The sequence below is a fragment of the Cyrtonyx montezumae genome, unplaced genomic scaffold (genome assembly GCF_038088225.1).
Source record: "Cyrtonyx montezumae isolate F1298 unplaced genomic scaffold, pur_monq_1.0 scaffold_2, whole genome shotgun sequence".
In the NCBI taxonomy this organism is placed as follows: Eukaryota; Metazoa; Chordata; class Aves; order Galliformes; family Odontophoridae; genus Cyrtonyx; species Cyrtonyx montezumae.
In genome coordinates, this window is record NW_027071936.1 from 10,150,392 (window position 1) to 10,175,997 (window position 25,606).

At 45.7% G+C, this 25,606-nt stretch overlaps 1 protein-coding gene across 1 annotated transcript; it reads left to right on the forward strand.

Moving 5' to 3' along the window:
• Positions 1-209: 209 nt before the first annotated feature.
• SMARCA5 (SWI/SNF related, matrix associated, actin dependent regulator of chromatin, subfamily a, member 5) lies at positions 210-19,803 on the forward strand. Its single transcript, XM_065736376.1, has 24 exons — positions 210-431; positions 1,853-1,927; positions 5,042-5,208; positions 5,879-5,979; positions 7,140-7,240; positions 8,221-8,400; positions 9,002-9,157; positions 9,256-9,387; positions 10,069-10,137; positions 10,688-10,797; positions 11,064-11,290; positions 12,044-12,165; positions 12,246-12,398; positions 13,180-13,316; positions 14,017-14,161; positions 14,401-14,520; positions 14,761-14,871; positions 15,387-15,500; positions 15,684-15,806; positions 16,486-16,618; positions 17,205-17,323; positions 17,934-18,146; positions 18,497-18,607; positions 19,503-19,803. The coding sequence occupies exons 1-24, from the start codon at positions 318-320 to the stop codon at positions 19,566-19,568; spliced, it is 3,099 nt and encodes a 1,032-aa protein (XP_065592448.1). The 5' UTR covers positions 210-317; the 3' UTR covers positions 19,569-19,803.
• Positions 19,804-25,606: the final 5,803 nt, after the last annotated feature.

A 25,606-nucleotide genomic window follows, 5' to 3' on the forward strand; every position in this document is an offset into this window, starting at 1 on the left:
AGAGCTGTGGGGCGGGCTCCGTGAGCAGTACGCATGCGCGCTCCGCGGCGCTGGCCCCGCCCCGCCCTGAGCACGCGGCCGTTAGCGGTCCCCGTAACCGCCCGCGCGGTCGAGGCTGCCCCGCCCCTTTCTACTGTTACGCACGCCGGGCTCTCGCGAGAGTTGGGAGCCGGCTCGGTTCCTGGTTGGTGGGATCCCGCCGAGAAAGCCGGGGCGGCAGCGGGACGGGCCTCCGCCGGCGGCCGCGCACCGGGCTCCGCGCGCAGCGGCCTGACCTCGCCGCCGGGCTGCTCAGCCAGCCGTCCACGGGTGGGATCATGTCCTCCGGGCAGCCGTCAACGGACGAGCCGCCCCCGCCGCCGGGCGCCGGCGGCGGGGAGGCCGTGGGGACGGCTCCCGCCGGCCCGGCCGGAGCCGACGCCGCGATGGAGGTGAGGCGCGTTTCGGCGGCGCGGGGCCGCCACGAGGGCCGGGAGAAGACAATGGAGGGGACGGGCGCGGCCCGGCGCTAGGCTGGGGCTCCCCGCGAGGCGGGGTGCGGGGGATCGGGACACGCGTGGGTCGGCGGTGCGCCGTTCCCGAGTGACGCTCCCCGGTGGCGGCGCGGAAACTTCGGCGTCTTTTAACTTTTCTTTGTGTGCGTGTGTGTGTGTGTGCGTGCGTGCGTTCTTCCGGCTTTCCCATTCGCGTTTCGGCGGCAGGTGCCGGCGATGCTGGGTTTTATCGCGGAGCCGCGTGCGTGGCGGTTGGATGAAACCGGCGTGTCGCGATCCCCGCGCGCGGAGCTCTGTGAGTCACGCCGTCCGAGCGCGCTCGGCAGTGCCATGTTTTTCGGATGAGCAACGAGCACTGTGGGAAACGGGACCTGCCGCTCCGCTTCCGTGGGCTGTACCTGCTGAGTTGTGCGAGGAGCCGCCCACAAACAAGCCCGTGTTTTGCCTCCCTTTGTTTCGTGCTGTTTCAGACTCGTGCCTTTGTTCTCCGCTGGCTGGGGAGGGTTGCGTTCAGCTCTCGCTTGGCTCGGCCGAGCAGTTGGTTAACGGTGGTTCTGAGAGCACCGCACTCGTTTCCGTTCCCGAGCCGTATTTACCCTGTAACGTGCTGGGTTAGCGGAGAACGGTTGCCCTGTCGTTAGGGGTCTGAGAGAAGAAGGTGAAATAATTACACGTGGGAAATGATGGGCGAAGAACTAACTTGGTGACAGGTGAGGACAAAAACACGCTGGCGGGAAGGAGCAGTTGAAGGCGGTAGGCGAAGGATTTGGCAGAAGTGGGCTGAAGGGAGGACTGCCCCTCCTGCCAGCACGTTCTCCTGTTACCAGTGGTGGTGTCAGTGATAACAGTTGTCTGACTTTTCAAACCGAACAGCGGAAAAAACGCAGTTTCTCTGAATTCCCGTGCTGCTTTCGGGACGGAGCTGCAGCCTGGGTTTGTTCCTTTGGTGCAGCGTGATGAGAAACTAGGGCTTGTTGGAGAGAGGGAAAAACTGGGAAACGCTCTTACATCAGGACTAGAGCTAGTTCTTCCTCAGCGTTCTCCAGAGCTGGCTGCGGGAAGCGTTGGCCTGGCACCCCGAGGTGGCCTGCTGAGCTGCTGCACCACAGCTGTCATCCACCTGGATGGGATGCAGTAAGGATAGAGCTGAGCTGGGTCAGGGAGAGCTAGCTCTGTCCCGCACCGCGTGGCAGGGATCTTTGATCCAGCTGCAGGTAACTGTACAGCAACAGGAAGCTGGCTGTATCAGAGGATACAGGATGTGCCACCTGACGTGGATAGGTGGTAATTTGCAGTTGAGCTTATTCCCTTCTGTATTGTCCGGAAAATAAGTCATTTTTAATTCTTATTCATCTCAGGAATCCTTTAATGATGCATCACCAGGAAAACCAAAAGAAATCCAGGAAGCAGATCCTACATATGAAGAGAAAATGGTACGTAACGCTGGGGAAACGCGTGCAGCTGTCCTGCTCTTAGGTACTTGTTAGAATAGTGTTCTGCTCTTTGGAAATGTCATAACTGGCTTTGTAAGACTCGTTCAGGTCATTCGGCAATACGTAAGTAATTTAAAACAAACAACCCCTTCCCCCTGCAGGCGCTCACAAGAAGACCGACCGAAAAAACCACAACCCCTTTTTATCTTCAGCACTTTGTTCTGTGTTTCCCTGTGGTGTTCTGCGAATATGTTTTGCTGTTCCTTGGAAGCGTTGTCTGAGCAGCTTTGAAGTGCCCTAGGCTTATAAGAATCCCATAATGAGAAGTATTCTGCTGTTTTAAGTTTAGAAACTGTAATGAAAAGGCATTGGTCACGTTGCTTTTGATGTTGGATGTGGAGTTGTAGGCAAGGAGGAGAAAGAGGTGAGCATTCACTTGCTCAGTCACAAGGATTCCCTAGGGAAGCTTCAGTTAGTACTTAGACGGGTGCTGCTTCTGTTTCTCGGTATATATCAGCAACTGAAGGCTAGGGTGGTTTACGTATCGCTGTTCAACACGGGAAAATAATTCCGAATTTGTTTTTGAACTGCAGAAGTATAGTAGGAAAAGTACATTGATTATAATTGGAGGAGCGAGGAGTGGAAAACGAATTAAAAAAATCAAAGGGGGTGGGGGACACAAGGCTTTGGGTGGTCACGGTGCCCATTCTCGGTGGCATGTGCTCTGGCAGGGGCACTTGAGAATAGGGAGGTTCTGTTAAACAGTGCGGTGTATGAGCAAAGTGAATAAAAGTTAGCTTTGAAAGTTCACAGGAGGCTGAGAAGAGGTTGGCTGTTTAGCGTGAGTGCTGATTGTGAGCCTTCCATAGCTCTCCCGCCCTTCCATGTTGTTTAGACTTAAAGGGATGTTATGAGCTTTTCAGAAGCGTGATTCGTTCTTCTTGAAGCTCCAGTTTAGATTCCTCAAGCTTGAAAATGAGTAATTCCATGTTTCACAGACTCGATAGGAGAAAACGTCCTATGTTTCCTTTTCGTGCTCTCCCAAACGTAGGAGATGGAGCCTTCCACTCCTCACCATCGTATCACATTTTCTTGCTCTGTTCCTTCCTGTTTTCCTGCTCCTAATCCCGGTGTCTGAGACTACATGTGGAATTTCTTCACAGCAAAGCGAAATTGATTCTTGCAATCTGCGACTTCCTATGTTTCTTCTGAGCACAGAAAATAACCCAGTCTTCTGCTCATTTCTTTTTGCTGCTTCCTAGAAGGCGGCAAACTTGGACTTGTCTCCTCTGAGCTCTAAATAGGCACAATTACAAGGAAAGTAGTATTTTACTGTATAAAAATAGTCCAAAGGTGCACTGCAGCAGAAAACTGGAAAAGTTTCTCTGTCTGTGTCGGTAGAACAGCTCAAGATTGCATAGCGCAGCCTGCTCTTGTCCATGTCCTGCCTTGAAGATACAGACGTTTATCATCGCTTAAGAGAACACTCTGAAAATGAAAATGGTTGTGGCGTATTTGTGCACTGTCAAAAATTGTGGCCATTTCCTTGCTAGTATTACAGAACGAGGAAGCTACTAGAATGCAGTTTATATTTCTTATCTTTTGCGTAGCCAATGAAGCAAATAAGGATTGGCAATTTGGACAGCGGTACGATCTCAGATTGTTTATTCCACAACTGTTTCTCAAGTTTAAACTAAAACGATCTATGAGGAATGAACAGGAACTGCGTACGGGCTGTGGATTGCAGCTGTGTCAGTCAAGCTTAAACTATGGCTGGAGTGGCTCTGACTCCTCAGTAGTACTTAGAGGATTTTCTTGTCTCCTCTCATCCCATCTTTCTGTCTTTCACGTAGCACAGGATCTGCTTCAGGAGGTTGGCATTGCTCTTTCTACCAAGCCATGTGACTTCCTGTAGCCGTGTGTGTTACCAAATACCAGGTTCTGTTGCGGCAGCTGGCAGAGGGTCAGAGTGGTTACTCTCAAACTCCGAGCTGTTTTCTGCCTCGAGTGTCTATTCTGAAGTTCCTGTAAACTCGGGTTATTTGGAAGATAGGTTGATTCCAAACAGAACCTGTCTCAAAGGAACTAAACCTTTTGGGTACTGTCTTCTGTAATGCAGCAGAAATGGTGACTCTTACCAGGGGTGTGCGCTGACATCTTTGGCTGACCGTACATAAGAGCTCCTTGTTGCTGAAACCGGTTTACTGGCTCTAGCTATGGGCTTTTTTGCCATCTCCAGTCCCTTCTCATGCCAACTTTGGTACTATCTGGTATTATCTGTCAGATATTGGTTTATCTGACACCACGCTGAGGTGGTTATGTCACTAAGCAGCCAAGATGCTAAGGTGGTAGAAAAGAGAATGCTTATTGCCAAGTCAGTGAGGTGAAGGAGTTCGGTGAAAAATCCCGTGCGTGCTGGGTTGGGAGTATGTTACTGGGAATAGGACCAGAATTTTTGATGGGAGGAAGTAGTTCAAGAATAACTCCCAAGGATGGTACTCCGCAAAGAAACAGTATAGATGATGGTATATTTTCAGTAGTTCTATACAGACAGTATACAAATAATACAAAAGAGAAGATGACTCACCTTCAGGATGTCAAGGCTCACAGAGGACTCCACGCGGGAGGGAACTCCGAGAAGAGATCCTTCCCTGGCGGTGGTCAGCCCTTAAATGGGGTTTGGGAGAGGTGGAGCCAGGCTCCACCCCTTCCAATCACACAGGTATATCGCCTCCACCTGTGCCCCCATGGCTGACTCGGTGCTCACCTCAGGTGACCGATCAGTGGTTCAGGCCGTGATTCGGCAGTTCCCACACACTGCCTTGTTTAGCAATGCTCACACGCTCTTAGAACCACTCAGAGTTCTGTCTCAGTGCAGGTCTGTTTGGCAACGTTGATCCTAATGCGTAGCAGCAGTTGTCCTTGTCTCAGCAAGAGAATCTGTGAGCAGCAGTTACACTGCTGATGTTAACCATCTCTTTTTTGCTGTTATAGGCATGCGTTTGAAGATATCGGAATCTTCGTTGTTCAAAAAGCATTTGTTGTCTCTTTCTTTTAAATGAATGCATATTGTAATAGCTCACACTTGTTCTGATTAATTTATCTTGTCAACAGCAAACAGACAGAGCAAACAGATTTGAGTATCTGTTGAAGCAGACTGAGCTGTTTGCTCACTTCATTCAGCCTGCTGCTCAGAAAACTCCGACTTCGCCTTTGAAAATGAAACCAGGACGTCCACGAATAAAGAAGGATGAGAAGCAGAACTTGCTGTCTGTTGGCGAGTGAGTGATGACATGTAGACCAGCTTGTACTGTAATTAGGGATTTTATTGTACTTTAGAAGCATACATTACACCCAAACGGGACAAGAGCGGGCAGGGTTGTTTTACGCTGCGCAATTGTGGGGTTTTTTTCTTCTCCACTACTTACTGGTAAATTGTGTAAGAATCTCAGGAGTTACAGCAAGTCTTGAGATGGCAGCCAAGTACTATTGTGATTGAAAGTATTCCAGCACCGAGAAAGGCTGAGGCAGAAGAGCAAAGCAGTCGTGGCTGTAAGTTGCAAGAGTTATGGGTAACAAGGTATGTCTTTGAGACATCTGGAAAGACACACCTACAGAAGCGGATTGCCTTCCCTGCAGCTTGAATGTCTGCATTAATTCTGCAGCTTCTGGCAGCTGCTGCGGAACCTTGAAGCACAGGTGTCATTTCCTGACTTTTAGTTCAGGACCAGTACTGGTGCACGCTGACTTGCTGTTTTATCCCTTTCTAGTCGCTTTGTGCCAACACTTGACCTCGTTCGCATCCTATCACTAAGAACGTTCTAAAGAGTTAGAAGTATTTCAGTTCATCAGCTTAAGGGTTCTCCTGCGAGAGGGTGTTCATATGTAATGCAGCTCCATTACATTTTGGAATAGTTCAGCAGAAAACTTATTTCTTTCCTGTACTCGCAGCTATCGCCATCGTAGAACGGAACAAGAAGAAGACGAGGAGCTGTTAACAGAAAGTTCCAAGACAACCAACGTCTGCACTCGGTTTGAAGAATCTCCGTCATGTGCGTTTCCTCTTTTGTTCCTTGTCCCCACCCAGAGTGCTTTTTCCTTCAAGAGTCAAGCCTGAAAGTCGAGTTTACATAGGGGAGTTAATTTTCACACTACTCAATGAGAGAGTCAACTGGGGGATGGGAAGTTGGGGAAAAACAAACAGAAACCAGCACTGCTCTGATGGAACAAAATAGACTGGCAGGAGAACGTTTCTATTCAGGCTGGAGAGATGCTCCGGTCAGTCTTGTCCTTTGGAAATCCAATTGCTATACTGTAGTTACTGGGAAAGAGCTAGCTTTTTAAAGTTGGTAGCCTTAAACTGAATCACAAGGTGAGTTACAGTTGTGAAAATGTCCAAGTATGTAATAGCATCCTTTCTACTCGACAGATAAATTAATATTTTACCCTTTTAATGTTGTAATGTGATGGCAAGTACAGCAGTGACAGCAAGATCCCAGGCTATAGCAAATGAAGATATGCTCAAATGGAACAGCCATAAGCAGGGAAATACAGGACAGACACTGCTTACCTTCAGAAGTCCTCAGGCACGCAGGAATCTCCAGAGAGTTCCCCTCACCAGCCCTTAAATGAAATCCGGGAAGGGGTGGATCCTGTCTCCACCCCTTCCAGTCACTCAGGAGCATTGTGTGTGTACCTGAGCTCCTCTGGATTGGCGCTGCCTTCCCACCAGGTGCTCCATCTCTGCTTGAAGCCGTGTCTTAGCATTTCCACTACAGCTGTGTTCGGATTTTGGGGAGTTATAGAATTAGAATATCGACGTAGTTTGTGTCTTTGTGGAAATCAGAACCAAAATTAGCCTCTCGCTGTCTTCAGTCTGCTTTGTCCTTGAAGTCTGCTGAATGAAATTTAATACTCGATTTCGTTCTGTGGCTTAGATAATCAGTGTCGGTCGGCATGCAGGGAAAGGTGAAGGTCTTGGACAGGTCTTCCCAAATCGTAGAATGGCCTGGGTTGAAAAGGACCTCAAAGATCACGTCATTCCAACTCCCCTGCCATGGGCAGGGTCACCCACCTCTAAACCAGGCTGCCCAGAGCCGTGTGCAGCCTTGCCTTGAGTGCCTCCAAGAATGGGGCATCCACAACCTCTCAGGGCACCCTGTTTCAGTGCGTCACCACTCTCAATCTTTGTCTGCTCTTTCACGTCTTTTAGATGTTAAATGGGGAAAGCTGCGTGATTATCAGGTCCGAGGATTGAACTGGCTCATTTCATTATATGAAAATGGCATCAATGGTATCCTAGCAGATGAAATGGTAAGTATGTAACCTATACTTTTACTTGGGGTCTTGTTAACACCTGTAATACAATAGAATTTAAGTACAGCCACGGATGTGTTTTAACGTTTGTTTTTAAAATGCACTATAATATTTCCCTAGTTTGTTTTTCTGTTGTTTTAGATGGCTCGTGTTAAAACAGTTTCACAAGCGTGTTAATGTGAATGAACGCAGACACTCTCAGGAACAGGCGTACGAAAAAGGGACCTGTTAAACTTTAGAGCAGGGAAATGAGGGGGAAAAGTGAAATTTCGCTGACTGAATGTGACTACAGTTCGTCGATACAGTTTGTTGAACAGGCATCTTCTGTGCTACTTCTGGGTGTCTCTGTTAGCTGCTTTGACGCCTGCAGTAGTAGTGACGATGACGGACATGCTGGGTACTGAAGCCAGCGTTGTAAATGGATTCACAAAGTTCCTTGTGTGGCTGTGTGTAATAGTCTTTCTTTAATGTGCTCTTACTTTATTATACCCTAGATTGTTGGTTGCCCTTCATGTTGTGTCATTTTGATCCGTTTCCTGGGGAGTACTGAATTGTACACTCAGTGTTTAAGGTACTGCAGTTACAGTGGGGTGATATGTGAAGTCATAAATGGCTTTGGTGGTGATGAAATGCCAAAGCAGTGATGAGACCTGCCGAAAAAGGAACGTATGTCCAAGTGTGCTGGGATTTTCTTGGCTAGGTTTAGTTCTGAGCAGAGCAAGTATGCATCGGTTTCTTACTTCAGAATGGCGCATTTGGAAATGCTGCTCCAGTACTTTTTTGTTGTCAAGGTGTGGGAACCTGTATAAGGTTCCCCCTGACTACAATGTTGATACCTTTTGATGACGTTTAGTGTATCTTATCCGCTTGCTGTGGCTGCTGCATTTTGTATAGTGCACTCAGAGCTTGCTGCTGAGCTTGTTTGAAGGTGTTTGCTAAGAGATTTTTTATTGCTGACGCGTTAATATCTTCTACAGGGTCTTGGGAAGACACTGCAAACAATCTCTCTCCTCGGATATATGAAACACTACAGAAATATTCCTGGTCCTCACATGGTGTTGGTTCCCAAGTCCACCCTGCATAACTGGATGAATGAATTCAAGAGATGGGTGCCTACGCTTCGAGCGGTGTGTTTGATAGGTGACAAAGACCAGCGAGTAAGTTGTGGTGTCCTTGTTGCTCCCGTGTTTGCACATGGTGAATCCAGCGTGTGATCCTGCCGCTCTTACCTTCCATTCACAGGGGAGGAAATAGGATTTGTAGGTGTTAAATAGTTAAAAAGACTTACGAGTGCTACCTACTTAAAAATAAAACTGGCTCAGAATTCGCACCTGTGTTTTGCAGCTGTGCCTTGTATTTCTGTCTGTGCAGAACAGTAGAAACAATTGTAAAATAAGAGAGTGTAATCAATCACGTAGAATGCTGTCATTTGTGTGAATGGATACATCTGGATATAGGTCATTTGTTTTCTGTTCCACGCACTTTATCGTATTGAGTGTATCTGGTACCCTGTCATTTTTGCAGTGTGTCTTTTTTGGATCCCTGAGTTCATTTTTTGCTGCCTTTCTCACTTGCATGAGTTAACCTCTTAATGACCGTGTACCTTTATAATGGCTGTACGTGAAACTGACTCTATCAGGTTTCCAAATTCAGCAGCGGCGGTTTTGCTTGTCGGTTTTGTCTTTAATTGTAGCGGCGTTAGTGTTCTCGTTTCAGTTTTGACCGAGCCTCGCTAAAGAACTGTCACCTTGTGTCTAGGCTGCCTTTGTCAGGGATGTGTTGTTGCCCGGAGAATGGGATGTCTGCGTAACATCGTATGAAATGCTTATCAAAGAGAAATCAGTTTTCAAGAAGTTTAACTGGCGATACCTGGTCATAGATGAAGCCCACAGGATTAAAAACGAAAAATCAAAGGTAATGGGTCCTTTTACTGGTACGTTTATTTTTGTGTGATTAGGAGAGGGAACTGCTAGTAATGTATTTATACTCACTGGTGTCTCAATCTCCTCCAGTTGTCAGAAATCGTGAGAGAATTCAAGACTACCAATCGGCTGCTGTTAACTGGAACCCCACTTCAGAACAACTTACACGAACTCTGGGCGCTTCTTAACTTCCTTTTGCCGGATGTCTTTAATTCATCTGAAGTAAGTCTTAATTTCTGTCAGTAAAGTTAAGTGACAGGAAACTATTTTCCGGATTTGAAAACAGGCCTCAACATGTGTGTGTGTGTGTAGTTTGGATTATCAGGTGTTTATAGCGATAGATTGACAGTCGGTAACCACTTTCACTTTTCTATCTTGTAAGAATAGTAGGTAAACTTAATTTCTATGGCTTTGCTGTTTCTAAGGGCTACTGTGAGCGTAGCAGATTAGAGGTGTTCCAGGTTACAGCGTGAAGGTGATCTCTTCAGCGTATCACATTAGGATTAAATATTGGTAAAACAATAACTTGGTTCTTACCTTTACCTGTAAGTTGCCATTTAATTGTTGTTTCCCGTGAGTTGGGAGATGCTCCTCAGCTGGCTTCACTAAGTAGTACTTAACGCTGAGCAAGAGCCCTGCATCGCAATACTGTCTCATTACTTTGTAAGGGCTGTAGAAGTGGAAGCCTCGTGACTTGCTACACTCGTGACTTGTTACGCTAGAATTTTACTTCAATTCTACGTCTTGGTTTTCTTTTTGTTGCTTTATTTTTTTGCACCAAAAGCATTTGCGGTCTTTTATTTGCCGCGCAGCGGAGTCGCTTGGGTTGTGTTTATTCACCGTCGTGATGATACTGCTCCTTGAAGGAGCCGCTCTTACGTGTCAATTATTTTGTTGATGCAGGACTTTGATTCATGGTTTGACACGAACAACTGTCTAGGGGATCAGAAGTTGGTGGAACGTCTCCATATGGTAAGTCCTCGTGTTTTTTGTGTGCTAAATTTGCCTGAGTTAGGTTATAATTCTTCTGATCCTACTTGTGTTATTTGGCTTAAGAGCTCAGTCCAGAAGGTTTTTGGTTTTTGGAAAGATGCGGACAGTGTGAGTTTCTTGAAGAGAGAACTGCTTTTCTGGGGGAGAGAGAAGAATATATTCTTCCAGCTCTCAAGGTTCTGAAGCTACTTGCACTTAGAACGCTAGCTTTCAAAGCACTGCAAAGATTTCAGTTGAGCCAAGTTGAAAAAAAATCACCTGAATGATCAGAAGTCTTCTTCTGAAAGACTGGAAAACTTTTAGGAGTCTTGTCCTAAAAGTCATGACCTAAAAGATTGGGAGTCTTCTGCAGAAAACTGATTTACGTTGGCATGTGTAACGGCCCGCCTATACTGATAGCTTTTCCAGGTGATCAGGTAATAGCTCTGGCATTTGAGTACATAGAGGAGATGATGATATCTGCGGCGCTGTTACTCCTCTGTTCAGCATTTAGTTTCCCAACTGCAGTTAATGATGCGTTGTCTTTCAGGTTTTACGGCCATTCCTTTTACGTCGCATTAAGGCTGATGTAGAGAAAAGTTTACCTCCAAAGAAGGAAGTTAAGATTTACGTGGGTCTCAGCAAAATGCAGCGAGAATGGTAATTCAGATACTTGAATTAAGGCTCAGAAGGAGCGCGCTGCTTGTGGTGCAGTTATTGTGCAGAACTCAGTTTAATTCTTTCTACTGTAATGAATTCCTGTGTGTTTTCTTATGATGCTTTTATGATGACAAAAATGTGCAGAGCAGAGTGAGTTACCCGATGAAGTTCGGAGGGTGCGCTTTCAACTACGCCGTGTTATTTAAACGAAGGGCAACTTTATTTTATTTTGCAAAAGGTGCTTTTTTTTTCTTTCTTTCATATAGGTACACAAGAATCTTAATGAAGGATATAGATATTTTGAATTCTGCTGGGAAGCTGGACAAAATGAGACTGTTGAATATCCTAATGCAACTGCGAAAATGTTGCAATCATCCGTATCTGTTTGACGGAGCAGAACCCGGTCCACCTTACACAACAGATATGCATTTGGTCACCAACAGCGGCAAGATGGTAGTACTGGACAAATTACTACCGAAGCTGAAAGAGCAAGGTATGCCTCTCTTTTGTTTGAGCGTTGTTTAGTTCTGGGATAAAAATTAAAGTCAACGCTTCTCGGTGTCTCCCCAACAAAAAGCAGCACGTTATGCACAGTCGTGGTTGATTTCTGAGCATGATTCCAGCTTCTTGAGCGAGGTATCTTAAATAGTTGATAGGGCCTTCATAAATAACCGTGTCACTAGTCCATTCTGGCTTTCTGTGACTCTGAAGGGCTTTTTGGCGTGTGCACGTTTGTTTCCCAGCTAAGCTGAGGCCGCAGAAGCATCGATTGCTCTGGGTTTTAGCTTTAGTAACTTGCACTATCCTGCGAGTATTCGGAGAGCTGAGGTGATCTGCATCTTCTTCTGTGTCACTCTCATCACAAGGAAATATCATTCGAACAGTAAATATACGCTGTATCTAAAGAATGCAGAATAGCCTATATGTGAAGCATTAGGAATTCTTTGCAGTACTCAATAGCAGTTTCTGCAGCTCAGCGTTTTGTAGTACGCAGAGGAGTTTGAAGTGACGTTGGATTGCTAATTCTTTTATATTCTGATAGCTGCTGAGTAAAAATAGCCTCTTTTTAACATATACAATTCGGTGTATATATAGACCTGAACACATTTTAGATCAGTCTGTTATTTATAACTACTGCTGCTCGCGGTACACGCGTGTGCCCTCCTTCCCCTTCTGATTCGGCAACGTCGGGTGTTTGATGAAGCGTAAGCTTTGGAGAAAACAGAAAACTTTCTACCCCAAACAGGTTCACGAGTCTTAATCTTCAGCCAGATGACCAGAGTCCTGGATATCTTGGAAGATTATTGTATGTGGCGAAATTACGAATACTGTAGACTGGACGGACAAACGCCTCACGACGAAAGACAGGTATATAAGTATTTCACTTACGTAAAAACAGCGTTTATGAAACATGTGGTTCAACTGATGATAATGTTCTCTTTATTTAGGCTTCTATTAATGCGTACAACGAACCCGGTAGCTCAAAATTTGTGTTCATGTTGAGTACACGGGCCGGAGGTCTTGGAATCAATTTGGCTACCGCTGATGTTGTAATTCTGTATGATTCGGACTGGAATCCACAAGTAGATCTTCAGGCTATGGTAAGAACCCAGATGGAAGTGTCCTTCATCCCTCGTGTAACTTTTCTGTAGGTGTGTGTGTTGTGCAGTAGTGCCATTTTTAAATTGACAGGATCTTTCTCCTGTTTTAACATAAAGTAGTATTTTTAAGGCACAACTAAAAACCTTCCTTTTCTGGGGAGTCAAGCTCAATGACGTTTTCCTTAACTGTTTCCGTTAAGTTGTACATTGTCAAGTATTCTAGCCAAAATAGTTTAGAAGAATGATGAAAAAAGTGCCTGGAAGCCAAAGCGACGTAGTGCAGGCCTCCGCTGAGGGTGTATGTTCGGAATACTAATTCTTGTAGCGGTTAATGATTTGCCGGTCAGGTGAGGTTGCGTTGTATTTTTTTTTTACTTCGGCCATTTGTAGCACAACTGAACAACGTTCAGAAAGGCAGCTCGTGGTCAGTACAGATGGCAGTGGCTCGAGTACTTTGGTTTTACAGAAGGTTACGTAATGCCGGAAACATCCAGTCTTCCGCTTTGTTGTTTAACCAAAGGGACTCCGGGCTGTTTTTAGGACTTGCATTTCCAGATGTACTTCCTGGTGATGCTACTTCAAACAAGCAAACAGCACCGGCTTGAAAGGCAGAGAACACGCTGTCCGGGGTGCTCGTGTTTCCATGATTTCTGTGAAGATGTGACTAACCTGTGCTATTCTGTGGTACAGATTAGTATGTTGAAACTAATGAGAATGGATGATAATTATATCTTTGAGTTAGAAAGCAGGCATTATATTTTCTTTACGTCGTTTGGCTTAGGATCGGGCTCACAGAATTGGCCAAACGAAGACTGTCAGAGTGTTCAGATTTATCACGGACAATACAGTGGAAGAAAGAATAGTGGAACGTGCAGAAATGAAACTCCGGCTTGATTCCATCGTTATTCAGCAAGGCAAGTCTCTTGGCAGCACTTCATTAAGTTTGTACACGGGAGGAGTTATTTTTTGTTTTCTTGTATTCAACAATCCAAGTAATGACACCGACATTCCGTTAACGGGAATGTTGCTTTTGCCTCAGCTGTGCTCTGACGATGCAGCGTAAAGACTTGATCCATTGATCCACTTGAGAACTTGACAGCAGGGGTAGGCTCTTCTCGCTAACTTTTTGATTACTTGCCCAGCGATAAATAAAGCGATTATTGACAGATGTCATTTTTGTTTTTATCGCTCCGTCTTTAAAGATTACTCTGAAATCAAACAATTAATGCCTTGGTTTTATTCAATACAACGGAAGAAGTGACGAGGGCATTACCTTCTGGATGCGTTTGTTTGAAATCAGTAACTTTATTATGGAAAAATGATTCATCGAGATTTGGTCTGAAATTGATTAAAATAAAAAAAAAGCCACACGCCATAACGTAAAGCTCTCACGGGCAGGATTGTTCAAGAGCAACTATTGTACTGTAAAACAAAATGTATGTCGTTCCTGGCTAGATTTTGCTGGCTCCGTTTTTGTTTTTGTTTTTGTTTTTTTTCCCCGTGTGGAATTTCCCTGAGAGAAAATGAGATGTGTTTTCAAGTTAGGGCTAAGAGGAGGGGGAAATGATCTGTTGTTCCTCCTTATATTGTTTCCTTCCAATGCTCTCCTCTTAGGGAGACTGGTGGATCAAAATTTGAACAAACTTGGGAAGGATGAAATGCTGCAAATGATTAGACACGGAGCGACGCATGTGTTTGCCTCCAAGGAGAGTGAGATTACAGATGAAGACATAGATCACATTTTGGAAAGAGGTGCAAAGAAGGTGAGATAAATGAAGAAGGGCGCTTCCCTGAACTCTTAAATTAGATGTTGAGACTACGTTGCTGGATGGCAGCTTCGTTATCAGCTGGAGAAAATAGGGTTGTTCTTAGCGAGAAGTTCTGTGCTGGTCATGTTTTCTGCGTGTCTGCGTTCGCGTTATTTCCTACTGTCGCGACTGAGTTTTGTAGCGAGGTACCTTTCAAAACTGTTCACGTCCCGCTCTCTCTCCCCCGCCCCCAGACTGCAGAAATGAATGAAAAACTTTCCAAGATGGGTGAAAGCTCACTTAGAAATTTCACAATGGATACGGAATCGAGCGTATATAATTTCGAAGGGGAGGACTACAGAGAAAAACAGAAGGTAACGTTTATGTTTCTCGTCGAGGAAAGCAGTGATCTGGGAGTTAGAACTGTACTTTAAAATGCATGATCAAAATACAGTAATACTGCAAAAGCTGTTTAGAATTTCAGTTATTTAACGAAGTAGATGTACACTTCGTTTTGTGTAAAATGAAGAGCGGGTCTGAATGTTACACGAGACGTAATAATGCTTAATAATTCTTGGGGCTGGTAGGATTAGATTTATTTTTCATTTTTCCAGATGGCATTTACAGAGTGGATTGAGCCACCTAAACGAGAAAGAAAAGCCAATTATGCTGTGGATGCTTACTTTAGAGAGGCTCTTCGAGTCAGTGAGCCGAAAGCACCCAAGGTGAGTTGACTCCAATGAAGAATCAATTGCTCAGCGATACAGGAGGAGTTAAATCCGAAAGGGAGAAATTTGCCTTCAGTGCTTAGTGTCGCTCTATTTGCTCTCATGAACTGGGGAGGCGCTTGGAGGTTTAATTTTGGAAAATCCCAAAGGATTTTGTGACGAGCTTAAATGAGGAAAGAGTAAGAGCGAGATGAATCCTGTAACGTGAGAGTTCAGGAGCGTAAGAGCTTGACTTGACTTCTGAAGCAGCAGCGTTCTTTTCTTTATCTCAGGCCCGTACGCTTTCTTGATGCAAGCGTGACTCTTTTTTCCATTGATCCCTTCCCCTGTGTGCTCTCGCTCACCCTTTTACCTGGAGAAGTCCTCGTGTTGTAGCAGACACGAGTGTTTTAACGTGACCTTCTTTAAAGAGAAGATAACGCGTTTGGGTAAAAATAAAAGGGTTTTTTTTTGCTCACAAACTAAGTTCGTGATGCAGGATGTGGCGAACAGACTCATTTTATGTATTTTAGGCACCACGGCCTCCAAAACAGCCAAACGTACAGGACTTTCAGTTCTTTCCTCCGCGACTCTTTGAACTACTGGAAAAAGAGATACTCTACTACAGGAAAACGATTGGATACAAGGTAATAACGTTTGCTTGTTGCATCGATCCGTTCTGCTACTGCAGAATGTTTGTCCTGCCTTTCACGTTAACTTAAATGAAAGAGAATGACGTTGAGCCGAGGAAACGATTAGGTCGCGTTAACGGAGTAGCTACCGGTGTCTGTGAAGAGTCGTCAGATTTTACTCAGTGTGAAACCTTTCAGGTACCTCGTAATCCTGATCTGCCAAATGCAGCCCAAACCCAGAAGGAAGAGCAGCTTAAGATTGATGAGGCTGAACCTCTTAACGATGAGGAACTAGAAGAAAAAGAGAAGCTTCTGACCCAGGTACGGTTGGTTCTGGAATGATACCGACATCATTGGAAGCATCGTTGGTGTTTTACAGCTTTCTGTTTGTCTGGGTATTATATTTTCATGTTGTATTTTCTGTGGGTCGAACAAGCTATTGTTTGAGTAGCAGTGCGGTGGAAGAGTTGCTATTAAAAACTGGCACAGTCGAACAAGCTGCGGTTCATTGTGTGGGTGGCTTTGTAGCAATTTTAATGGTAATCCTAATGTGCTGTCAGCCCCTTTTGGCAGCAAGTGTCTTCAGCAGTGCTATTTCTGCCCCCACTGAGTAACGTCACGCAGGAGGCGTCCTGAGGGTGAGAGAGTGAGGGTGACATGAGGCTGATGGACCGAACGAAGCCACTGTAGAGACTCCTTGCTTCTCTGGAGGGATTTTCACTCCTGAAGGGGTTCACTTGTGACCTGAATAGTTGTATCTGAAGGCAGTACTTAGAGAACCGGCGCTAATCATTTGGCAGTTTTTAGATAGCCCGCCTAAAGTGAGTTTGATATAAAAATGTCGCTTTTCTGCTGCCGTCAAACAGCGGGGAAAGCACAGGTTTGCATTGCTGCTAGGACACAAGTGTTACTCTCGGGCATTTTAAAGATTTCTCTTAAAACAAATGTGGAGATGGACAAATCCTGAACTTTGCGATGTTTGCTTTCAATTGCTGTGAAGGGATTTACTAACTGGAATAAGAGAGATTTTAACCAGTTCATCAAAGCTAATGAGAAGTGGGGCCGTGACGATATTGAAAATATAGCACGAGAAGTAGAAGGAAAAACCCCAGAGGAAGTCATCGAGTATTCAGGTAACTGATTTGTCAAGTGCAGTCAACTCTGTATCTGATGCTGCTTTCCTAGTTTGAAATGCCTGTGAACACACTGACCAACTGAGTTCCGTGGGTTTCCTGTATGGCTCTGTTAAGACTCTCGTTGCTGGACCGTACGGATGGAGTTGGGCTCTACCGGTAGAGATTTTAGCAGGTTTAGCCCGTGCACGGTTAAAGATGTACTGACATAGTTCCATATATTCTTAAGAAGGCAGTGCTAAGCGAGAAATGTTGCGGTGGAGAGATTTGCTTTCACCGGACAATAGCTGTCTCAAATCTTTCTACCTTTATTGCGTGTATCGCGTTGTTAGAGTGTGAGATATGTATTTTGTGGCTGACTAACGACCCCTGGTTTTTATGACTGAGGAGCAGCTGGCCCCTTAGCCCCAACCTGACAGAGAAGTGGCTGCTGTGGAGCTGTTGGTCTGTTAGTCTTTTCCTAGCATACAGTTGCCAATAGACAGACGTGACGCTCTTTAGTAAAAGGGAATCACATCTGCTGCCTGGTAAGGCTCACACCTAATTCCATGAGAAGGTGCTAACCGTTTTTTTTTTCTTTTCATAGCTGTGTTCTGGGAAAGGTGCAACGAACTCCAAGACATAGAGAAGATCATGGCTCAGATAGAAAGAGGAGAAGCCAGAATTCAGAGACGAATCAGCATTAAAAAAGCACTTGATACAAAGGTACCTTTGCTGCGTTTCTTTATTTTCCTTACTTTCCTGCGTCTACGAGGAGAGATCCTGAGCTGTACGCCTCCCTAGCCTATGTTACTAGCACATTCAGATGACATCGTTGGGCATGGTATTCCTGCCTTTTGCGTGTTCCTTGGTGGTTGCTACCCTTTTCTTTTCGGCACAAGTTTTATTCCTTTGCGCTTCCAGTGTTTGATTTTAAATGCATTGGATAGGTTAAAAGTTACTGCTTTGGCTGATGATTGCGATGATAACCTCGGCTTTAGCTGAACCGCGTACCTTTTTACTTTTCCTGTGACTGCGACCACTCCTGATCAAAAAGATGCTCAGACTGGCGGATCTCACCAGCTTTCACACGTAGTGTCTGGGGTGAAGTTCATCAAAAGATTACGGACTGTCTTTTCTGAACCTGGGTGTTTAGATGATACTGATGATTTCGACGTCTAGGAAAGCTACAGTTCCAACAGCGTGGTGATGTTTAAGAAGTCTAGTTTTCTAAGTTGGTGCTGTTCATCTGCCTGTCGACGCCTGTTTTGCTTTTATAGAAAACAGTTCCTGCCACACGGTTTCTTATTTGTGTAATTGTACTGGTTTTGTTTAGATTGGCAGATACAAAGCCCCTTTCCACCAGCTGAGAATATCGTATGGTACTAACAAAGGGAAGAATTACACCGAAGAGGAGGATCGTTTTTTAATCTGTATGCTTCACAAGCTAGGATTCGATAAAGAAAACGTCTACGATGAATTAAGACAGTGCATCCGGAACTCCCCCCAGTTCAGATTCGACTGGTTTCTCAAGTCCAGAACTGCAATGGTACGTATTAACCTCTCACACTTCTCTCCTGTGAACGCTCGCACCGACGCGGCGCGGTTACACAGTGGGCTTACCAAAGGGCTTCTGGGAGAGGAAGGCATGCGCGTGCGTACAGTATGTTAAATCTGTAGAGACTTTTCCAACAACTTCAGTACGGCGCGTGCAGTAATCTGAAATTCTCACTGGGGAAGAAAGTTAAATTTCCAGTTACTGCTGTGTTTCACTGTGAACCTCAATTTGAAGTAAATATTAAAACCACGCAACATAAAGGTATTTCTAGTACTGTGACGTGATGCCGTTTACGTTAAGTGGCTGTCTAAAACACTGAGTGATTACGTTGTGTGATTTAGGAGCTGCAGAGGAGATGCAACACTTTAATCACCCTGATCGAAAGAGAAAACATGGAACTGGAAGAAAAGGAGAAGGCAGAAAAGAAGAAACGTGGACCAAAACCATCTTCGGTAAGATTCAGAAAGGTGCAGGTTTGCTTTTGGTCGTGCTTTTTGTGTTTTCTTCTTACAAAAAACACTCAGTTGAAGACACTGTGCTCTTCTAATGTACGGGCAAGGCGATATCTACAATTAATTGGAAATAGCATCCAACAAAGAGCTTTCTAGGGCAGCGCTAAGAGCTGCTTCAAGTTCACAGTTACTCGGCTATTACCCTCGTGGGTGGCAAATAAAGTTCAGGTTCTAAACTGTACCTGGAACTAGGTAAGCTTGCCTTGCTCTTCGATCACTGAGTTGGCTGGCTGGAGGGGGTTTACCTTGATAAAATACACTTGAGATTTATTCAGCCTTCTCACCGATCGTTATCCGTAGCACTGTAGATAGTGCTACAGATATGTTTACAAATTAGATTCTTAGCTTGTCTTCAGGCTCCTCGTGTCGGGGCTTGGTCGTGAAATGGGCTCCAAGAGCTAGATTTGGGAGAACAAGCACGTACGTGTGCTAGTATGTACTCTGGAGTACCGCTAAACACACAGGCCTTTTTTTTTGTAAAGGAAATAAGCGCCTGCTTTCTTGCCTAGATTTTGTTGTTAAAATTCTTGCTTACAAACGTTCGTGGACTGCTTGAAGTGGTGCCTAAAACTCTTATTCTCTAAGTAAGGAAGCTTTATAGCATCCTTACTTCTTTTTCTTTCCCCTATGAAATTCCACCCTTCCAGAACTGTTAGAATCTAAGACAGCTGCTCCCCTGAGCAGGATGCATGTATCTGCCGTGTTACGTTTTGCCGTATCCCGTGTTTAGTGCTGCCCGGGTTAAACAGTCTCCATCTGTTTTGGCTCAAAACACAGTGCTGGGGGGGGATCGTTTTTCTATCACGTTAACTTACTGGTGAAACTTACCTTCCAGGCACAGAAGCGCAAAATGGATGGTACTCCTGACGGTCGCGGAAGAAAAAAGAAGCTAAAGCTGTGAATGCAGAGTTTTTGTAATCAATAAATTTAAAAAGTAGTTCTTTAATTTACGGGTCTTCATAAGATGTACTGTATAATGCTCAACTATTATGTCATTAAAGGACATCGGGTTCATCTGTTTACTGAACTAGAAACATAGTACTTAATGTAGTTTCACTTTTTTAAATGCAACAGCTGTGCTGACTTTTTTTTACCATTAACACTTGAAATAATAAATAGGCTTCATTTATTAATAATCCTTTACCCGGCTTTTGTTTTCCGTACCTGTTCCTTGTTCAGCCATCTCACAGTCACAGGATTTGTGTTTTCTTTTTAACTGCCAGCTGTGTTACGAACACTGAACAGGTGGGGTGGGCGTTTTGTTTCGCGCCGAAAGCCATCACGAGTCAAACCCCCTCTGTGGGGTTTCTGTGGAGTCGGTTTTAACACTGTTGAACTTACTTAATTTGAACACACTCGGTAGTTGGACATGAGAGGTAATGTCAGGTATCGAGAACAAATGAACGGAGAGACAGGAGCAAAATCACGACGACCTTCTGCTCACCGTCAATAACCAGCGGGAACGTAAGCGACGCTGAAACTCGTTCTTCCTGAGAATGGTCTAAGAACCGCGGCGTTATTTTTATTGGCAAACAGCGTAACTGTTTTCTGAACTGCTGTGGTAGATGTAGAGGTGGTGCTCATAGCGATGGAACTGTGGCTCCTGTCTGATTGGATCAGACATGTTCTGACTGAGATGAAATGGTTTGATTCCCAATGCCGTCATCTAACTTAGCATTATTTTGGAATTCCCTAGAGGGGAAAAAAAGAGGACTTACTGTCATTTTAAATCAAGTGACCTTTTCTCAGTCGCAGCTCTTTCAAGGACAGTTATCAAAAGGCTGTATAAAGGGGGGGGGGGGGAATTTTAAGACGGTGGCAGAGAGCAGGCCCAATTACCTTCTTTTGCTTTTTGAAAAGTCAGAAGCAGAGTTAAGCTGATGCACCAGGAAAAAAAAATAAAGAGGAAAAGCTGCAATGTTACGACAGGCCCAGAAAATACTATTCTGGCTACCAGTTACTTACACTTAAAATAAAATAATCCCCCCTCAGAAACGCATCTTGAGTAACTAAGCTAACTCTGCCCTTATGAACAGATCCTAGCCCTGCGTTTACTGTACAGAAGAAACAAAAATAAACATGACACAAAGCTTCTCTTACCTCTGACTTCCCCGTAGCCTGTGGTTTAGAACAGGCGTTTCAAGTGTTGAAACTTCAACTACTTTTTACGTTCAAATTTCAACAGCGTGAAGAGTCTTCTTAATTGGATTTGGTACTAACTGTACAACAGCAACCGAAAAACCCTTCTGTTTTGCTGTGGTTTACGACTGTGGCGTTCTTTTTACATCGAAGATCTAGTGCTACCTATCTCAGGGACAAGAAATCACTGGAGATACCGTACCTTACACCTACCGATGCGCGTTTATAGCAAACCTTTAAGAAGCATTCACTGAAATGATTTCAACTAGAGCTGTCAAGACAGTCAGCAAGACAAAAAAGGCTTACGATAGCAATTTGTGTTAAGAAAGCCTATTGAAAAGATTGTCATCCTTTTTTTAAGTTGCCTGGTTTATACCTCACTTGTTCCTGGAGCTGCTCTAGTTCCGCATTCTGTTCTGATATACTTTTCAGAAAGTGATTGCTCTTGAAAACAAGGCGAGATTTGTAGAGATTCTTTTCCGCTTTTATTTTAGTAATGAAGTATCAAAAACTTACTGAGGTGCTGAACGTCACGAGATTTTTCTGCAAATCTCGGCAGCATATTTCAGTTTTCGTGACCTTAATTACTAAGACCAGGTGAGCGCTGTCCCCCCTTTCCTAGATTTCATTTGCAGAGGCGCGCTGAAAAATTCAAACCTGAACATCTCCAGGGAACGCGGCTGTTCTAACCCGGATAAGAAAACTTCTCTAGTTTCTCTTGCCCTCCACTTCTCATTTTTTCTTTTTTTTAGTTCAAGGAAGGACGCCTTTATTCCATAGCGTCTTTGAGTGTTTTGCAGTAGATCTCGTCAAACACTTTGGAGAATGCAGACAAATGAGCAACCTTTATCTTAACGCTGCGTCTTTCAAAGACTACAGCCGTTCCACGCTTCTGCACCCCGTTTCCTTCGCCTACTGTGATTTTAAGCATCCACTCGCTCTGTTTATTGATGCCTTTTGCTTTGCTTATATGTAGCAGATCAGCGTGCGACTTCTAAATCAAAACAACCGCTTTGAGAGCTCGGATTATTTTCCTGAGATGGCTTTCAGACGGCGATCCCTCAACTCTTTCATTCTAGCTCTTCTTTAAGAGCATTTAACTGAGGTTGCTGCCTATGTAGGACAAAAATTCCTCTCAGTGCGTTATCTTGCTTGTACTAGAACTAATGAAATAGCCTGTAAACAGAACTGCTTGCAAGATACCATTCTGTCATAATATGCAGTATAGTACTCGGCATCGATAAGGGCTTGAACGGCTGTCCTGTCTTAGTCCCCTGCCTTGGAAAAGACAAAACACATATACGATCCACGGAACTGCTTTTTGAAGCAGAATTTCGACCCTTCGTGTTCCCATCCAACCTAACGGAGGGGTCCATGTGCCGAGACGTTCCGCGTTTTTCACCACATTCCACCCTTACGTTGGAACATTTCAAGTCACAAAATGTCGGCGACGTGTGACAACCGGGGATCCCTTCCTTGGAGCTCGTTCAAATCAGTTGTGTGTTGTTACAATATTGCCTCTTCAAATGAATCAGAAGCCAAAATAAAATAGGAGTGGTGTCCATTCTCCCTCCTAATAATAATCGTAATCATAATAGCACATTAACAGAAAACAGAGCAATAAGAAGTGGCTGGTCAGTTTTGGTATCGTATTCCTTGTGTCTATTGCTGATGATCGTCATTAGTGTTTGAAGGAGACGCCCGAAGAAGGGCGGTCGTCGAATAAATCCGCCCTTCTTAGGACTGATGTCGTATCACTGAAAGTTGTTTTCAGCAGGAAGAATAGTGTGTAAACACTCAAAAAATTCTCTCGGGCACACGAAGGCGTGGTTTTTGTGCAAATCGTATCACGCGTGGCACAAAATCAGATGAGTACTTTAAATCGTTGAGAACATGTATCCCAATGGTTCCTGAAACACTCAATGATAACCCACTGCAGAAATTGCAGACCTCATCACGGAGCGCAATGACCCCAAACCGTCCGCAGTCGGACCGAGTCTGAAATGTAACAGTGAGGATGATTGATTCTTCCATGCAGACATCAACGTGAAAACCCGTAACTTGTCTCATCTGTTTGTTTTTAATTGAATTTCAATGCGTATGGATTACAAAAGGGATGCTTTTGAAAACGTTTGTTAGGGACACAGAGTCATACTTCATGTAGGCGTCTGCTACTAAGAAATCAGGTGGACGCAGTTCAAATAGAAGATTCTATAGCCCGGGACCTCTTCCTTTCAAGAGGAGGTGCCCATCCGGAGACGGCAGGTCCTGAAAGCGAGGGACGCTTGTAAATAAATTATTTACAGCTCAAGTCGTTGAACGCGCTAGTGACCACTAGGTGGAGTTTACTCATACTACACCGCTTCGTGAGAAAAAGAGCAGGTAAATGTTTTCACGTGGGGGCTCCTTGAAACCGTTCGGGCCGGGGGCACTCTTCGCTAGCGCGATTACTGTTCCGCCCGCGTCCAACGCCGAGCGATCGGTTTGAATGAGGAACAATTATTTAACTCGTTCGTGAACCCGGCGATGGATGAGAAGGAGGAGCGCGTCGGAAACAGCAATTTCGGTCCCTAAGTCCGATCTAGAGCCCACGTGTCAAAGCGTCAGCGCGCCGGGCCGGCCCTAACGACGCCCGGCTGCGCTAACGAGGCAACGATCCCCAGGTGCCGCGGGTCCGCCCCGGCACGGCCGCGCCCCGTCGGCCTCGGGGCGGGGCCCCCCCGCCCTCCACGCTTCTTAAGCCCCTCCGGAGGCCGCTGGGAGCCGTGACGGAGGTCCCGGGGGTTCTTTCCCTCCGGGAGCCGGAGCGGGCTCCGTTCCTTCGGCTGTCCTTGCGCTGCTGCGGCTGGAAAGGTGATGCTTGGGGAGGGGGGGGGGAGCTGCTTTTAACGTGAAACCTCGGGATTCCGTTTCACGCCGTTTGCCGTTGTGTTTCAGGTCGCGGGGAGATCTCTTGCGGTGTCGGACCAAACCCGTGGGCAGCTCCGATGGTAACGGGGCCGCGGAGGCGGTGAGCGCTCCCGCGAGGGGAGGCCACTGCTTTCTCCCCCCGCTCCTTTTAGGGCGGTTGTACGGTTACTGCTAGTTTTCCCTGGCTTTTATTTTAGGTTCGTTTGAACCGGAGTAGCGTCGCTGCTCGGCTCCCATCGTCTTTTCTTCCATCGTTTTTTCAGAGGAAGCCGGCGCTCGGTTCCCGGAGTCCCGCCGCAGCTCCGTGAGGCTCTCGGCAACCTGGGGTTTCCTAGTGGGTGTTTCATCTCCTCCTGCTCTCGTCAGTGAAAGAGAGCAGGATGGGACCTTGTTTTTGCAGTTTTCTTCCTGCTGGAAGGTAGAAGCGATGCAGAGGAGTGCAAGACAGAGGGCTTCTCCTACCGCAGTTCGCACGAGGGCTGGAGCAGTGCTTTCCATCCGCCTGCGCGAGTGGTGAGCCACTAGTTAATTTCTCTCCTTTTGGGGCCCGAAGTGCCTGAGCTGGAGGGCAGTCAGCTCCACCTGTTTCTGGCCGTGGGAGCGAGCGGGATGGGGTCATACATTTATTTGTTTTTTTCCCCTTCTGTGTAGCTTCAGGAGCACGGTTCCGTTTCTATCACGGAGAGGTGGTGGGACGGCCTTATCGTCCCGAATGCTTTTGTGTGTAGGTATGCTCTTTTTTAGGGCAGATGGATCATTGAGGCCGTGGAGCTGCTTTTCCCGTGGGAGGACTGGAATGCATCGAGCCCTGCCTTGGCGTGAATGAGGTGTTAAGGGAGCGCTTTTATCTGGGGCTCCAGAGGCGGGTAAGTAAGGGTAAGTTCGTTATACAGCAGGGTGTGTAAATTGGTCTTGTGCTCACAGCTGTGGGTGTTAGTTACCACTGTAGACTCAAAGCTTCCCGCAGCTGGTGAGGAAGGGATGCTGCTGGCCAAGCTCATTCAGGGAGGTTGCTGCGGTGCGTTGAGGGTAAACTGTGTGATGCAGGAGTGCTGCTTCTTAAGTGTTGAGGATGTGAAGGGTAGGGGTGGCCTGGAGTGTGGCAGCTGTGAAGCAGCTGGGGTGGAAGGGCAGAATATGCTGGTGGTCACCAAATATCTAAAGAGTGGGAGTCTAGTGAATGGGGATGGGCTGCTTGGAAGGTGTGTGATGGTGTTATTTTCCTTCCACTTTCAAGGAAACTATGTACAAGGGGAAGATTCATTTTTACTGCGTGATGGAATAGGCTGCTTGGTGAAGTTGTGGAGCCTCTTTCTGTGAGAAAATTTGAGGTGAGTCTGGATGGTTTTGTGGGTGATGTGTAGGGGGGCTTTTCTGACCCTTATGGCCCTGTTAGTGTTGTAATCTTATCACAGTGTGAGGGATGTGGTGTGTGGTTTCTTTGGGGCTCGGGGGTGTGACCCCCCAGTGGGGGTTTGTGGATAGTGGCCTGTGGAGAGATGAGTTGTCCTTTCCACGTGGGGTAGTGCTGGTGTTGTGCTTGAGTCCTTCCTTGTGCTTTCTTTACAGCTCAGGAGTTGTGTGGCAGGTTGTCTCCTGGAGAAATGAAATAGCTGAAGTGAGAAGTGCTGCTTTTGTTGTCCTGGAAGGATAGCTGCTATGTTTTTGTTCTCAGCTGGGAGCTGAGCTGACAGGTTAGTGTTTTGTGTGGGGGTGCACTCTTGGTTGCTGGTGTGGTTTTTGTTTTGTGTAGTTTAGTGGCAGTAGTGCTGGTTGCACAGTGGTAGGGTGAAGGATTGTTGATTAGTTTTGAAGGTTAGTTGAAGTAGTGGCTTTCACTGTTGAGCTGTGTAGTGGCAGTGGGTTTTTGGTTTTTTTTTGTGCTTTGTT